Source organism: Sceloporus occidentalis, unplaced genomic scaffold, assembly GCF_023333645.1.
Source record: "Sceloporus occidentalis isolate IW3139 unplaced genomic scaffold, rSceOcc1.0.p SCAF_6, whole genome shotgun sequence".
NCBI lineage: Eukaryota > Metazoa > Chordata > Lepidosauria > Squamata > Phrynosomatidae > Sceloporus > Sceloporus occidentalis.
This window is the reverse complement of record NW_028316986.1, coordinates 13797539-13812560: the sequence shown is the minus strand read 5'-3', so window position 1 is coordinate 13812560 and position 15022 is coordinate 13797539. Positions and strand designations below refer to the sequence as shown.

The window sequence follows — 15022 nt, the reverse complement described above, 5'->3', positions numbered from 1 at the left end:
CACCATAACATGCTGGCTCTCTTATTGATGGTTCTTCAGTAGAAAAATGAATGTTGCAACAGATTCCTATTGTCTCCTGCAGCAGGAAAATAACTTTGATGTATAAACTGGTTTGTGCAAATTACCATTAATGGCCAGTGGTTTCCAGATTTGTGTTTTGTTAAGATTTTAACCAACAATCAACACGCTTTATATTGTGACTTCCCTCCAATTCTATATTCCATCTTTGGGAAAGATGTATCCTTCTTCAACTTGAATATGCTGTTTTAAATATCCTGTTCTTAGTTCTACTGGAAGGAAAGGGTCATATCTAATAATGAATGGTGAGTCCTCAGAATGAAAATACCTTTTTAAAAAAAGAAGTCATAAGGAGATGCAGATAAAAGAGTAAGGGAGAGATACATTGCTGGTTACTAGTAATATCACAGGCATTCAATATGTACCAGTGACTGTGTAGTTACATTTCATAAAGTAAGCTCAAAAGCAGAGGATGCCCTCTTGGGAAGGCATCATTTATAAGTCTGTTTTATTGTTTAGTGTGGATTTTATTTTTAAAGCATGTCCACATTACCAAAACGATGCTTGTATTGTAATGATGATTACAAAATCTGTCAAAATGTTATTATGCAGCTTTAGAAGATCCCAAAGTTTGCTGAACTCATATTGGGACTGCAAAGTTCACAAAGCAGCCGTGAAAAGTTACCTGGGAAAATTTAGAACTCCTTTGACAGCGCTATAAACATTTGTTTTAGAAAATAGAAAATGTGACAAAATACATAGTTTTACATTTGTGAACATTTCCCCTGATAAACCCTCTTTTCCTCAGCTCTCTCTGAATGTTTTACATTGTCCAATAAAAAATCAAGTTAAACAATGTGGCTAAGACAATTTTCTCCCATTGAATTAAATGAGATTAAGAAGTTTATATAAAGCACTGAATTATACCATGGTGGTATAGACTCAATTATATGCTTTTAACAAGTCAAGCAGAAGGACAGGAAAACCGATTCCTTTAACACTGATTCTGAAATAGCTTTTCCGTCTGGATTATAAATGAGTTCTTCCTATATTATTCTGATTTTACTATTCCTGGAAATAAACTTCAGGCCCCCATTTTTATGTACTCCAGAAGGATACCAACCAAAATTAGAACAGACCTCTTCCATTTTCCCAGAAGCTTCATGTTTTTAATGTTTCTGGCTATTATAAATACCAGAATTAATTCACTTTTCTTTTTTAAAAATGGCATAGCAAACATTCTGAGCATGCAAAGGGGCTGGAAACTTTTAAACAAGAGTCCTCCATACTCCTTGGAATATCTATGTTAAAGATGAATGGCATTCAAAAAGGAAGTTGCATCATGTGCATGTGATTTATTGTTCAAAGAAAAAAAAATTAACAAGTAGGGATGTCCAAGGGATACTAGCCTCTAGCCAGATTTTTATCCAATATATATTTGTACACACTGAACCTTTTTGAAACTGAAATTTCAGATGCATTAACTGTTTAAGTGACATTTCAATCCCTGGTCACATTTTAATAGAGTTTTCAGTAACTATGCCATTTACTTCAAATGGACTATTTTATAATGCTTAAGGCTAAATAATTCTGCATGCTCAAGAAGGTTCTAAACATGTATGTTTCTGAACAGTAAAGCAACCCTTGGAAGCTGTGGAATACCAAGTCAGATCACTGATCCTTCTCGCTCAGTAATGTCTATGCTAACAAGCAACAGCTCTCTATGTTTTCAGATAGGAATTGTTCCCAGCTGTACCTGGAAATACCCACAGCTCCAATCCCACCCCCTACCTTTACCCTGCTATGCACCGAGGCTTTAAAACGCACCTTATGATATGGCATCATGGTATACTTCTGTACAAAAAATAGTTAACCTAAGACCATAGGTATGACTAAAGTAGCTCTTTGCAATTGGGGCAGTTCTAACAATATTTCATATTCTATTTTCTATTGAACCCTCAAACAGAAAAACAAATACCACCAATCCATTTTACTTTTTATTTTAATATACTGTTAAAATGCAGATAATGCTATATAGGCAAGACAATACATGACCACATTGGTACATCAAACACAGAATGGAAAGGAAGGAAAAGGGAAGGAAAAGGTTGGTCTTTCTAATGAAACTATGACATTTGGTTATATAACTTAAAAAACCATAGGTTTCTGAACCATAACGTTTTATCACTATGAACAGTAGATCAGATTTAGGGTGTAAACTATAGTCAATTAATTTTTTGACAATAACTTTTTAAAGTAGAATGTATGCGTCTTAAGTGAAAAGCCAAAGATGGAGAGTCCTTCTGCATTTTTTCAGGTGCAAAAGGGGGTGGAAGGGCACTTTTAGTCAAAGGCCTCAGTCCAGCTGAAGTTCGTCATGTCTAAATGGGAACTCTAAGCTCACATACTTGGAAGCAAGTCCCAAAGGAGCAGTGGGGACTACATCCAAGTACACATCTATATAACATAGGGCCCTGTAAGTTAATTAGTCGAATTGTTCCGTTTGTTTTAACTTGGTCATAACTAACTTTAGCTGGACTGGGTTCAAAGCATACAATCTCCATGATACCAAGGCATCTGAAATGAAGAGAAATTGTAAGAAGTTACGTTTGCTGAAAATTACCTGTTTTTTTGTGCTGTTTCTGGCACAGCACCATGCAACTGGTTAGCATGCATCCAGCAATGTACATAAAATAAAATATTTATAATAAATAAAAAAAATAAAGAATACAGACAGTTAGCTTGTATTAAGGCTTTCACAAGGCATGCAGAAAATACACAGTGCAGTTTAAGTTTCATGCAAGCTTTGGCATGGTTACAATTTTACATTCATCCACATGCTAAGAAAAAAAGGTACATGAAGAACATGTACTCTCAAGAGACTATCCTAACTAGTAAACAATTTAAACATGGTCTAAACCAGTTAACATTAACAAAACATCCATATTATATCAGAAAGGTCACTTAATATTATATGTCTGTCATACACAACCATATTCATACCACAAGGTTTGAGTATCTTCAGAAACTGGTAGTGGGGATTCACTGTCACTAGTGTTTGCACGGACAAGGGTACTAAATTCACCACTATTGTGAGTCATCTCCATATTTCTATCATCAGATTTCTGATTTTCAGAAGTTAGCTTGCCAAATGTCTTATCAGTTGTTTTTGATGTAGGTCTTTGAGGCAATGCACTAACACTGCTGACTAATTCAGTGTTGAGTGCCAAAAATGGTTTGGACAAATGGACTGCAGATAATTTCTTCATAATACTGTTTGATGTGCTCACCTCACTGGTGGACACATTACTGTAAGAAAATGTTTTAGCAATATAGTTTGTTTTCCCTGTCTCTGAATTTCTAAGCTTTTGTGATTTATATGCAGAATGATCTAGTGCAGCTAAACTACTTAAGTCACTTTCTGAGCAGGTAACTGTGGCATATGATGTACATTTAGAAAAAGAAGATTGCAGTTGAGGACTGTACTCACTAGAAGCTGATGCAGCACTTCTGTCAATTGTAGATGGAGCTGGGTCGATTGATACTGGCTGCCTACTGTCCTTGGATAAAAAATCATGGATGCTTGTCCTCCGAGTAGTTCCTTCTGCTGTTGAAATCACACTGCTTGCACGAGGTAAAGTAGCATAAGGATTACAATCTTTTGATTGTCGTTGTGACTGTACATTTTCTTTAACGGACTTGGCCCTTCCTTTAGAGCCTGCCGCAAGTGTTTTTGAAGAGTTCGAGAAGCTAGGATCTTCCATCCTATGTGAAGTGAGCTTTCCAAAGTGCTCCTGTTTAGTTAACTTTCCACCAGAGAATTCTATTGTGTGTTTCACACTTTGCGATCTGGCAATACCACCACTCCTTGATGACTGTTTCCTTAGTTTCTCTCTTCCTGCTAATTCAGCATTTTCAGAAAAAATTTTCATTACTTCATCTAAGAGATTGTCTTGGCTTGAGGACTTGATCTGCAAAATATATCCAAAGAGTTAATTCTGTTTCTAGTTTTATGTTCCAAAATGCAATAGAAACAGTTGTGTTAATTGCTGCACCACAAACAAGCAAAACTATTATGTTTGCTGATATGTATATTGTTCCCCACCTCAATCCATGGGGAGAAGTGGGTATGCAATAATGATGATGATGATGATAAGTGACCACCCAAATAAAGCAATTTAATATACATGCTGTATTTTAAACTGTTCAAGTTTACATGTTCATGAAAGAACAAAAACTGAAAATACATATTCCTACCTTAACATTATTTCAGTGGAAGTTCCACTTATTTTAAAACTAATGCAAGCATCGCTTTTCCTCCTAGATCACAAATTTGAATCAATGATTGCCATTTCATTTTTAGATCTCTCCCATATATTTCTCACTAACTGAACAAAAACTCCCTTAGCAATCTGAACATCGTGTATAAAACAGCCTAAGTTTGAAATCATTGTGAAAGCTTCCAGATATGGAATTCTCAGTTGGGAGCTCTGGGAAAAAAGCCAAAATGCAAGTGAAACTCCCCCACCCCTGTTCAACATGCCTTTTCAAGTGGCTGATTTAAGAGCTAGTCACCTGAAAATAAATTCTTGCAAATCTTAATTCAAAGAAACCCATAACATTTAGATAAGATCAGAAAATTAGTGAGTTTTTGTTTCAAAAAGCTGTAAAAACCACAAAGCAATAAATCAGCACTAACATGCAAAGAGTATCTAGAAGGGTATTTTATATGAGAACAGGTAAGTCAGAATTATGCTTCTTAGTTCCAAAATAAACACAGAAACCACATTATAATTTACCTGAAATACTCTCATTTATTCACCTTGTGTAAGGGTAGAAAATTGCTTCTTTAGTTAAAAAAATTACACATTTATTTTACTAGGCAGATACTCTCCTATATATGTTCAACAGTCAGGACATGGCAAGAGAGGGTAGCCAGTTATAAAAATGTAGACATAAGCATAATTACTAAATTACTAGTTTAGGACTCAGACACAATCTAACTTAGGCTGTTTTAATACTATGAGAAATTTCCAATAGCATACACCCACACCCACCGATTCCCTTGATAGAGAAACAGAAGTTGCTGGATAAATTCCAACTGTGTTCAACCATGATGAGAAATACAGTTACAAATTATTCACTGGAAGTTGTAGGGTGAGGGAATAAATATTCAAGTATATGGAAAATGAAAACTAGCCAGACAGTTCTGAGAAGACTGCACATTATTTCAATGCAACTCAACTATGTGTGGAGAAAGGATGTCCTTCCAGTTCAAGCTGAGGACCAGATCTGTATGATCTCCATGTGGTGAACCCACATACCAAAATTATTCAGAAACAATACAGAAAATGCCCGAAATTTAATTATATTTTATTCCAGTTATTCTAGCTATGACAGTTTCTGAAAAATAACTTTAACTTGGCAGTGGTTTTGGACAAGTACTTAAGGGGTTGCTCTTTAGAATAAACGATGTGGAAGAACTGATATCAACTTTTCAACTCAAAATATTTCAGAGAATGAACAGTCATAATTAATTAATTATAGGTTAGTCTAGAAAAATTGGCATGGTTTAATTTACAGGAAATTGACTGAATTGTTTTCTTCAAAATATGCTCTTTTCTTAATGGTTTTTCAAAGTGTTGTATCATTTATTTTCTGAGTGCTGGCCTCAATAGTTAAAAATTATTAAGTATTTATTCTATAAGACATACAATCAGAAGGAATATCACATTTATTCAGATTTATTCTCTGTCCCCTAACATCAAGTGTTATTTTTGCATACCTCTGTTGAAGTAACCTTGTTACTTTCTTCCAAAAACTGCTGCAAAGTAACCACTTCACTTCCAGGGGAGTCTGTCTTAATTCTCCGTGTTCCTTGTCTATCCAGTGGTTCTGACATTTTACGGTGCAGCATGGGGCTAGACTTGGGCTGGCTTTTCAAATACTGGATTGGACTGCTGCTGCTGCTGGACCATGCTTCATGATCATGAAGCAGGCTAAATTCTCCACTGCTGTGGCTCTGAGGCCTGCTTTGATTATTAACTGCACCTGCTTTGGGGATAAACAGCAATGACCATATAAAAAACGTACTATAATTTAAACACAATTTAACAAGTATATTCCAATGCAGTTGGACGCTTTATCACACCCAAGACTCAGTTGCAGTGAGTTACTCAAACAGCCATGTCCAACCAGAGGTCATGAAACCTGGTAAAATTACTAGGACCTTGTGGTCCAAAAGGGGCCCCAGGGTCCAACTATGTCACATATGTTTTTGTCATTAGTTGTACAGGATGTACAATATCCCTTGTCCAGAATTCTGAAAGTCAAAATACTCCAAAACTGTCCGGGGGGGGGGGGGAAGATGAGATAATGACACATTTGTTTTTTGATGATTCAGTGTACACAAACCTTGCTTCATACATAAAATTCATGGCAATGTTATGTATAAAATTACCTCAGGCTATGTTTACAAGGTGTATATGAAACATAAACTACACGTTTGTAGACTTGGATTCCAACATCAAGATGTATATGGAAATATTCAAAAATCTGAAAAAATCCAAAATCTAAAACACTCCTGGTCTCAGGCATTCCAGATAAGGGAGACTTAACCTGTACAGCCAGCCCTCCACATTTGCGGCTTTGACTTTTGTGGATATGATTATTCACTGATTTGATTAATATGTTATCTCTAAAAATTTCTAGATCCTCCAGCATGACTCTATGGTCAACCTCCACCAAAAATCATGCTGCAAGACCTAGAGATTCCTAGGGAGAACACTTCTCTATGCATTTATAGGTCCTCCAGTGCAATTCTATGGTCAACATCCAGCAGAGGTTAACCACAGAGGGGACCTAGAGATTTCTAGAGAGGTGTTTCTTCAGGTAAGAAAAAAATAATGGCTTTTTATTTTCTGTCTTCCCACTTCCACAGGGGTCTTGTACCCCTTATCCCAGCAAATGTGGAGGGTCCACCGTAGTATCATTTTCATCCATGGTAAAGCTGATTAATTTCAAAGAAAGCAATGAAGATATACACAATTCTGTATTAAGAAACACTGAAGATTTTAAGCCAGTCTGCCTCTGTTGCAAGAGAGAGATCCCATGTAAGTGAAGGGAGCACCAATGAGTGGAAGGGTATGAGAGAAGGTGGCTACTGAAAAAACCATAGGTAAAATGCAAGCTCTCCATCAATGCTGGCAGCAGCTGGAAACAGAGACTGGAGGTGATCAGTCTGTTATGGGTTCAAATACTCAAGGATAAGGAGGTAGTGGTGGCAGCAGTGGTGCACAGTCACCTCCATAGCCTGGTTGAGCAGCTCTCCAAAACCCTCACCAGCTTCTCTGTGTATGAGAGGTACTCCTGACCATTTCCCAGCTGTCATGTATTGCCTGCCAAGGGGAACGTGACACAGGAAGAGGGCAGACTCTGGCTGCAGTTCAAAAAATGAAGGTGGGAAAATGGCAGAAAAGAGGGTGCTGGCTGTGGGTGGCAGTGATTCCTCCCTCTCACCTATAAAAACGTGAGGGCTCTTGAGTGAATGATTCAATCTCTGGAGACAGAAAAAAAATTCAGCGGGTTCCAAACTTGCTCTCAGCAGCTATGCAAACATCTACTGAGAAATCATCCCCTCTTCTTACCTGTAATTACTCTTCAATGTGATAATTTAATCTTTTCATTTAAAAAAGCTTCAGTTTTAAATCTCTCTTATTTGTATTATTTTTCAAGATACTAAATACATACAGATATTTTTATTACTCAACTCAGGTTCAGGAACAAAGAAAATATTGAAAATCTGTGATCTATGAAAATCTATGATATACTACAAAAAGTAGGAGATGGAATATGAAGGATCTATTTTTACGTTCATCAAGAAATATTTTTCGATTCCTTACCTTGCCATCACTTGTACTCAAAGGTCCTCCCAGTTGCCATGTCTGACTTGGAAATGGCACTCCTGGCCATATGGGTGCAGCCGGGCACCCCATTTCTGCATCAGATGTGATGAAGGGAGGCTTCCAAGTATGAGCAACAGTGCGGCAAGGTAAGCAACATGTACCAGTAGTGGGGGCTGGGTTGGCGTGGGGATGGGTGTATAAACACCTGCTCATCCCTATGCTTACCTGGGGACCGAACTGGGGGAGCACTAGGGCCAGGACAGCACGGGCTGAGCCTGACCAATCTGGTCAGCCCTGGAACAGTTTCTTTAAAGGGCATTCTATCTAATGTCTGTTCCAGTTTACCAGGAGTTTGTCTTGGAGAAGAAACATCAGGTTCTGCACAAACTAATACTTAAATGCAGGACAATTCAGCTTGTTTCATGTGTTTTTTAAAAACAAACAAATCAAAACCAAGCAACTGGAAGCTGCCTTTTATTGTAAATTACACTGGAAGAAAAACAAGCAGTGCATGGTTATTAATACTACTAAACCACACCATAGGTAATTTGAAGCACCAGAAATTACTAGAATGATTAATCTGTACCAGAAAATAACTCACATTTTATAAATCATAATAGCAATACTTTGAATTGAGCAGATTCTATACTGAGAGAGTCAAATACATTAAATTCAATTTAAAGAAACTGTTATTGTTAGGTTTGTGTATTCCTTTACACTAATTATGTTTGCAACAAAAGAGGTGACAGAGCATCCAGCTGTTTATGCCAGGAGGTCTAAGAAGAGAAACCAGTTTCAGCACTGCCACTGATTCAGCTCGTTTGCACTCAGCAGCATGGAAGCATGAATCTTTAGTACTAGATGAAGTCCTGTAACATTTTTAGACCTTTTTATTATTAAGGCATTTTTTGCTCTTTATAAAGTATTTGCTTTTACATTGTTTTTATGTCACTGCTTTACTTGTACCTCACACTAAAACTGGGAACAGGAACCACATATATAGGCCTATAGGCAAGTCTCAACAAAAACAGACTTACTAAAATATTTGAATTTAAATAAGTGTTGCTGTGGGCCTAAAACTTTGAAATATCTATATTAATAGAACTAAATTTCTGTCGGTCACTACATCATGCAAAAATGGCTGACAAATTTTCACCAAATTTGGAACATATATTTGGAATAGTGAGGCTTAAAATACAGGGTATATGGCATATGTAAGATTCACTTGGTGGTGGTGGGAGAGCAGAACACCCGAATTAGTTTTTCATTGGATTCTCACCAAATTTGGAAGGTATGCTTGGGATGGTTTGGCTTAAACGTACCTTACAGTCTATGTGATGTACATAAAATTCAGTGGTGGGGGCACCCCAATTATTTTTTCACTCATATAGAGTAGTGTGGCAAATCATTTGAAAGATTATGGCAAACTGAATTAAAAAAAATATATTTCTGATATTTGCTGTAATGACATAAATAACATTAATTTTTTATGTTACCAGTGCCCATGTAAATAGTGCAGATTTCCACCAAATCTGGAGGGGATGTTTGGCATGGTATCACTTTACATATACAGTATGTGTTGTACCTGATGTTTATTTTGGGGGACAACTCAGTTATGTTTTCATCCATAGGTAATTGGCAGAGGCATGCTCTCTCAAGAGCAACTGTGATGGATGCAAAAGGTGAGGAATGCTTGAATACCAAAAGAGACATTCATCCTCTAGAGCAGTTGAAATGAAACAATAATTAATGATGGCTAATGATTCTCCTGAGTAATAGTGAATACTACAGACACTAATGACATAAAGCTATACATATTATAATGTGAGAGATACTGTTGATGCCCAAATATTATGTAGGAGGAAAGTAATGCACCTTGTTGTTGTTAAAAGGCTTTGAGGCAAACCTGATTCATAGTGACTCTGTGAATGAGACATCTGTAAGCCCCCCTGGTCTCCACTGCTCTCTTTAGGTCCTGTAAATTCATACCAGTGACCTCCCTATTGATTCTGACCATTAAGCTTGTGGTCTTCCTCTCTTACTACTTCCCTCTACCTTTCCTATCATTATTGTCTTTTCTAATGACTTGGGCCTTGTCATGATGTGGCTAATTTGATCATCTTGGCTTCCATGGTGATGTCAAGTCTTATCTGCTGAAGGACCCATTTGTTTTTGGCTGTCCACTGTATTCTTAGCACTCTTTTCCAGCACTACATCTCAAATGAGTTTCCTTCTTACTATTTTCTTCACTGTCCAGCTCTCACATCTCTACGTGGTTATGGGGAATACAATGGCTTGGACTATTCTAACTTTAGTGCTTGGTTGTATATCTTTATTCTTTAGGATCATTTCTAGCTCTTTCATGGCTGCCCTTACCATTCCTAGTCTTCTTCTGATTTCTTGGCTGCAGTTTCCATTCTGATTGATGTTTGATCCAAGGTACAGGAATGCTTTAACTATTTCCATTTCCTCATTATTTAGGTTGAATGTATTTTGGTCTTCCATGGTTATTACGATTGTCTTCTTTATGTTCAGATATTAAGTCTGCCTTTGCACATTCTTCTTTGACCTTTAATAATTGCTGCAAGTCTGTGATGTTTTCTGCTAGTAGTATGGTGCCATCCTGCTATCTTAAGATGGTTAATATTCTTTCCTCCTATTTTTATATCTCCTTTTTCTAAGCCTGCTCTTTGTATGATATTTGCTGTGTACAAGTTGAACAAATAGGGTGACCCCTTTGCCTATTGGGAACTATTTTGTTTCTCCATATTCTTTTCTAACTGTAGCTTCTTGTCTTAAGTACAGATTTTTCACCAGGATTATCAGATGTAGTGGCACTCCCATGTTCTTAAACACCATCCAGTTTTTCATGCTCTATCAAGTCAAATGCTTTGCTATACTCTGTAAAGCACATGCTGATTTTTTCTTTCACTTGTATGCTATGTTAGCTATCGTATGTTTGCAATGTAGCCCACAATGCCTCTTTCTTTCTTGAAACTCACTTGCACCTTTGGTGTTTCTCTTTCCATGTATGGTTGGAGTCTATGTTGCAGAACTTTGAGCATAATTTTGCTTGCATGGGAGATTAATGCTATGATCCTATAGCTGCTGCAATCTTGTGTGTTTCCTTTTTTGTGGATGGGGATGTATAATAATTGTTTCCATTCTGTTGGCCACCTCCTTATCTTCCATATATGTGGACATACAGTGGAACCTTGGTATCCACTGGGGTATGGTTCCAGGATCCCCCATGGATACCAAAATCTGTGGGTGCTCTGCTCCCATTAAATACAGTGGCAAAGTAGAATAGTATCCCTTATATAAAATGGCAAAACCAAGCTTTGCATTTTGCAATTAATGTATTTTTAAAATTATTTTCAAACCATGGATAAAAAAATCCATGGATATGGAGGGATAACTGTATATTACCTAGACGGTAAGTATTTTCATTGGTAACACTGCAATTAGTGATACTGTGGCCTGTTACAGACTGCCAAAATAAAGCTGCTTCGGGTCTCTTTGGAGGTATGCTGTTTAAATGATGCATGCATCCTAAGAATCCGGAAGCTGCACTAAAGCTGCACTCCAGTGCTTAGGAATGGAGTGTGGCATTGGCGCGACCTCTATACTCTTAGGACCCATGCATCATTTAAATAGCATACCTCCAAAGAGACCTGAAACAGCTTTATTTTGGCAGTCTGTAACAGGCCTGTGCTGGTAATAATGGTCTCCGTATCTGATGCCAAAAACAGATTTGTTCTTCCAAAAGGTTTTATGGCTGCATTTTCATTTCTGTCTCTTATGACATTTGTTTAGAAGCAGGGGTGAAAATTACGCATCTATCCAGTGTTGCTAGGCTGCTGCCCCCAGAATTCCTTACCACTGGCTATGTTCAGTAGACTTAATGGGAGTTGCAGTGCAACATTTAAAGTGCCAGATGATTATCATCCCTGATTTAGAGGCTTAGAATTATTTGAAAGTATTTTTCCTTATGGTGTTCCTGAATACTCTATTGGAGTTGATTGGTTTTTAGTGGTAACAGGTTGTTATTGTTAAGAAGTTATTGACTAGCTGTTCAGTCTTCATTTTTTTTCCTAACTGATTTTCTCCTGATGAAGCCCACCGTATTCTAAAGATCCATTTAAAAAGAGATGAAATGTTTAAAATGATCAGTATGGGAAAAACATGCTATGAAGTGCTTTCTTCTCCCACCCCCAAAATATGGAGAATGAAGCATGTGTCAGTTTGCCTAGAAGCATACCTTTGACTTCATGAAGTGAGGCATTATTATTGCTATTGCTAGTGGATGTTCTGCCACTATCAAGGCTGGCTGGTCTCGAAGCTGAATGAAAAAAAAATCAGTAGATAGCATGAAGCACATACCATAACAGATGGCATTGTGCCTAGTACATTCTGTAAACAGAATGCTGTGAGGCAGGAAATCATGCACTACTGGTACTGCACAAGCTGAACATGCTACTGTCAAACTGTGGTTTCTTATAGGTGGTGAAAAGAAGCCATTTATAGGCAGCCCACAATTGACATTTTAGAAAGGGGCAGTATAGGAACAAGTAAGCTACAAGGAAAAAGTGACAGAAAGAAAAAGTGTATGTATAGATCTGGTTCGCTGGTGGCAAGAACCAGGATAAAAAACAAAACAAAACCCAAAGCAGCACACCAACATGCAGAAAATTTTTATGGCTAAGGCACTTACAACAGATATGACATGGAATTTTGCACACTGCAGAAATGCCACTAACAGGAGGAATAAGAGCATCTGCACAGTTAATATCCTGTACTCCTAACCAATACAAGCACAGGGACAGTGTTAGTATGTTTTAAAACATTGCACTACTTTGATTCAAATTGGTTTATGTTCATCTGTAGAAATTTCATTTAATCATAACTGCTATTTCATCTTTAAGTATTTTTACAACTCAGCTAAAATTTGATTCAATACATTAAAGTACATTAAATTCCAAGGATACCTCTTTTAGAACCACTGGGCTAAGTAGAGTGGTAGGCTCATACAACCTAGAGTAGACCTATTGAAATCAGTAGGACCTTTTAGTTACAACTACTTAGAATGCTGTCTTTTAATGGATCTACCCTTAATAGCATTAATGCTGAGTTTAGCCCAGATTGTTTAACTAAAATTTTCAGAACTGAAGTTTAAAAAACTGGTTTCCTAGGCAGGAAGAAATTTGGATCCTGTTAGGGTGCACTTCGTAGTTAATTTTGTTTTAAAAAGAGATGTCAGAGTTGCAATTACTCAATATACCTAGATGAGATGGAAGAAGAGGCAAGAAATTCAAATGCAAGGAGGAAGGGAAAAGAAAGAGATATGTGGAAAAGCAGGAACATGCATATTTAAAACACTTATACATTTTCTGTATCTAGACAAAATTCATGAACATTCCCATAATAGGTCTGCTATTCTGTATACCTTTAAGGCATAAACCTTACCATGAACTCTTGATCCTGTACTAGAATCATCACTAATTCCTTGTGGACTTACATCTTCAAAAGATGTAGCATCTAGGTAGGAAACAGATACAATTTTGTTGCAAAAAATAGAGATGAACTGATTGTCAATAAAATACCACTAGATATTTTGTATCAAATCAACTGTTATTTCATGTTACCCAAGAGAGTTAACAAATAAAGAAGCTTTTCTCCCATACTATTACTCCACAAATTTCCAATCAGATAGTCCAATTTTTTAACTGGAAAATAATGCACAATATGGAAGACAAACAGATTCTGACAAGACTACTGTTACCAACACAACCACACCACACTGTGAAAAGGTTCTACCTATACCTTTATTATTAAGCAACTGCTTGGATCTCAAGCCTGCAGCAGAGTTGACAGTTGCAAAGTTGATGGATGTAGTAGAGAAGGCCATAGATCCCAATTCTTTTCTCCTTTTACCCGTAGGTATATCATCAGGACCCTCCAGATGCTCAGAACTACCTGTCCATTGTCCTCCTGCTAGGACCATGGACTGCATCAGGTCATTCATGGCTGGGATGCAAATGAAAGCAAATGAATCAGCATGGTTTAATGTTTAAAAAATTATTTTGCACTGTAAAATGCTTCACATTTATTTAAGCATCAACACGTACTGAAAGCTATAGTCCACAAGTCCATATGTGTTACAACATGCAACTGGCTGAATGAATGAAAAGTGTTAAAAAGCCAAAGCCTTCTTGTAGAGATGACTGCAATTGGTTTTTATTAGCTACAACCGCCATGCTTGTGCTGGAGTGCTATATAATAGATAAATAGATGTTAGAAGCTCTGATATGTTTGCAATGACAAAATGGAATGAACAAGGTAAGATGAACAGAAGTGCTAATACAAAGTCAGTGTTGGCAATGATAAGGGGTTCTTCAATGCAGGCTTCTGCAGGAATAGACTATTTAGCATGACACTCAAGAAAGGTTCTGAAATAAATGCATCCTAAGACAGGTATCTTTACATACTGTCTCCCCCAACTTCTTAAAGAACATTTCCCTAAAGAATAAATGACAAAAATATCTGTCCCCCTCCCTTCTGTATCTTTAAATGAAAAATATTTATAAGATACAATTTATCTTTGCACTGGGTTTTCACCAAACAACTTTACAGATATGTATTTGTTCTTATATAAGTGATAACTAAGAATGGAAATCAACATTTGCAAATGACTTGAGGGTATATTATTATATGTACACATATACTATCCACCTGTATTCAGATGGACATAATTTGTACAATTTGAACGTATAATAAATGTGAATTCAATTTATGTCTATGTAAATGTGTGTACACAATTATTATTTATACACCCCAATTGTTACTTGCAGTGTCAAGGTGTTTAGAAACATTGCTTCAGCTCCTTGTATTATAGCAGGACTTGCACTTTACAAAAGAGGAAAAACAGTGCAGTCCAAGGAAGGTTAGTGAAATTAGTACTAGAAGCCAGTGTAGCCATTTAAAAAGAAGCTGAACTGTCATAAAGTCTTACACATGGAGCGACGGTAGAAGGCCTTCATTTTGTCTTTTTCCTTCGGTCTGTTCCTCAAAAAGGGCAGTCTTTTCAGTGCAACCACTTT

General features: G+C 37.0%; 1 protein-coding gene across 7 annotated transcripts in view; it reads right to left on the bottom strand.

Moving 5' to 3' along the window:
• Positions 1-15022, bottom strand: part of CCDC88A (coiled-coil and HOOK domain protein 88A) — a 131003-nt gene that overhangs the window by 7578 nt on the left and 108403 nt on the right. For 2 of the 7 annotated variants that reach the window (XM_089528887.1, XM_089528884.1), the window contains exons 26-31: positions 14935-15018; positions 13746-13949; positions 13389-13460; positions 12184-12264; positions 5804-6072; positions 2592-3989 (exon numbers count right to left, since the gene is read on the bottom strand). In XM_089528887.1, coding sequence (XP_089385013.1) covers positions 3000-3989; positions 5804-6072; positions 12184-12264; positions 13389-13460; positions 13746-13949; positions 14935-15018 — 1700 coding nt within the window. In that variant the 3' untranslated portion in view covers positions 2592-2999. Of the gene's footprint in view, positions 1-2053; positions 3990-5803; positions 6073-12183; positions 12265-13388; positions 13461-13745; positions 13950-14934; positions 15019-15022 lie in introns of those variants that run through there. The other 5 variants (XM_089528889.1, XM_089528888.1, XM_089528890.1 and 2 more) reach the window with 5 other exon arrangements.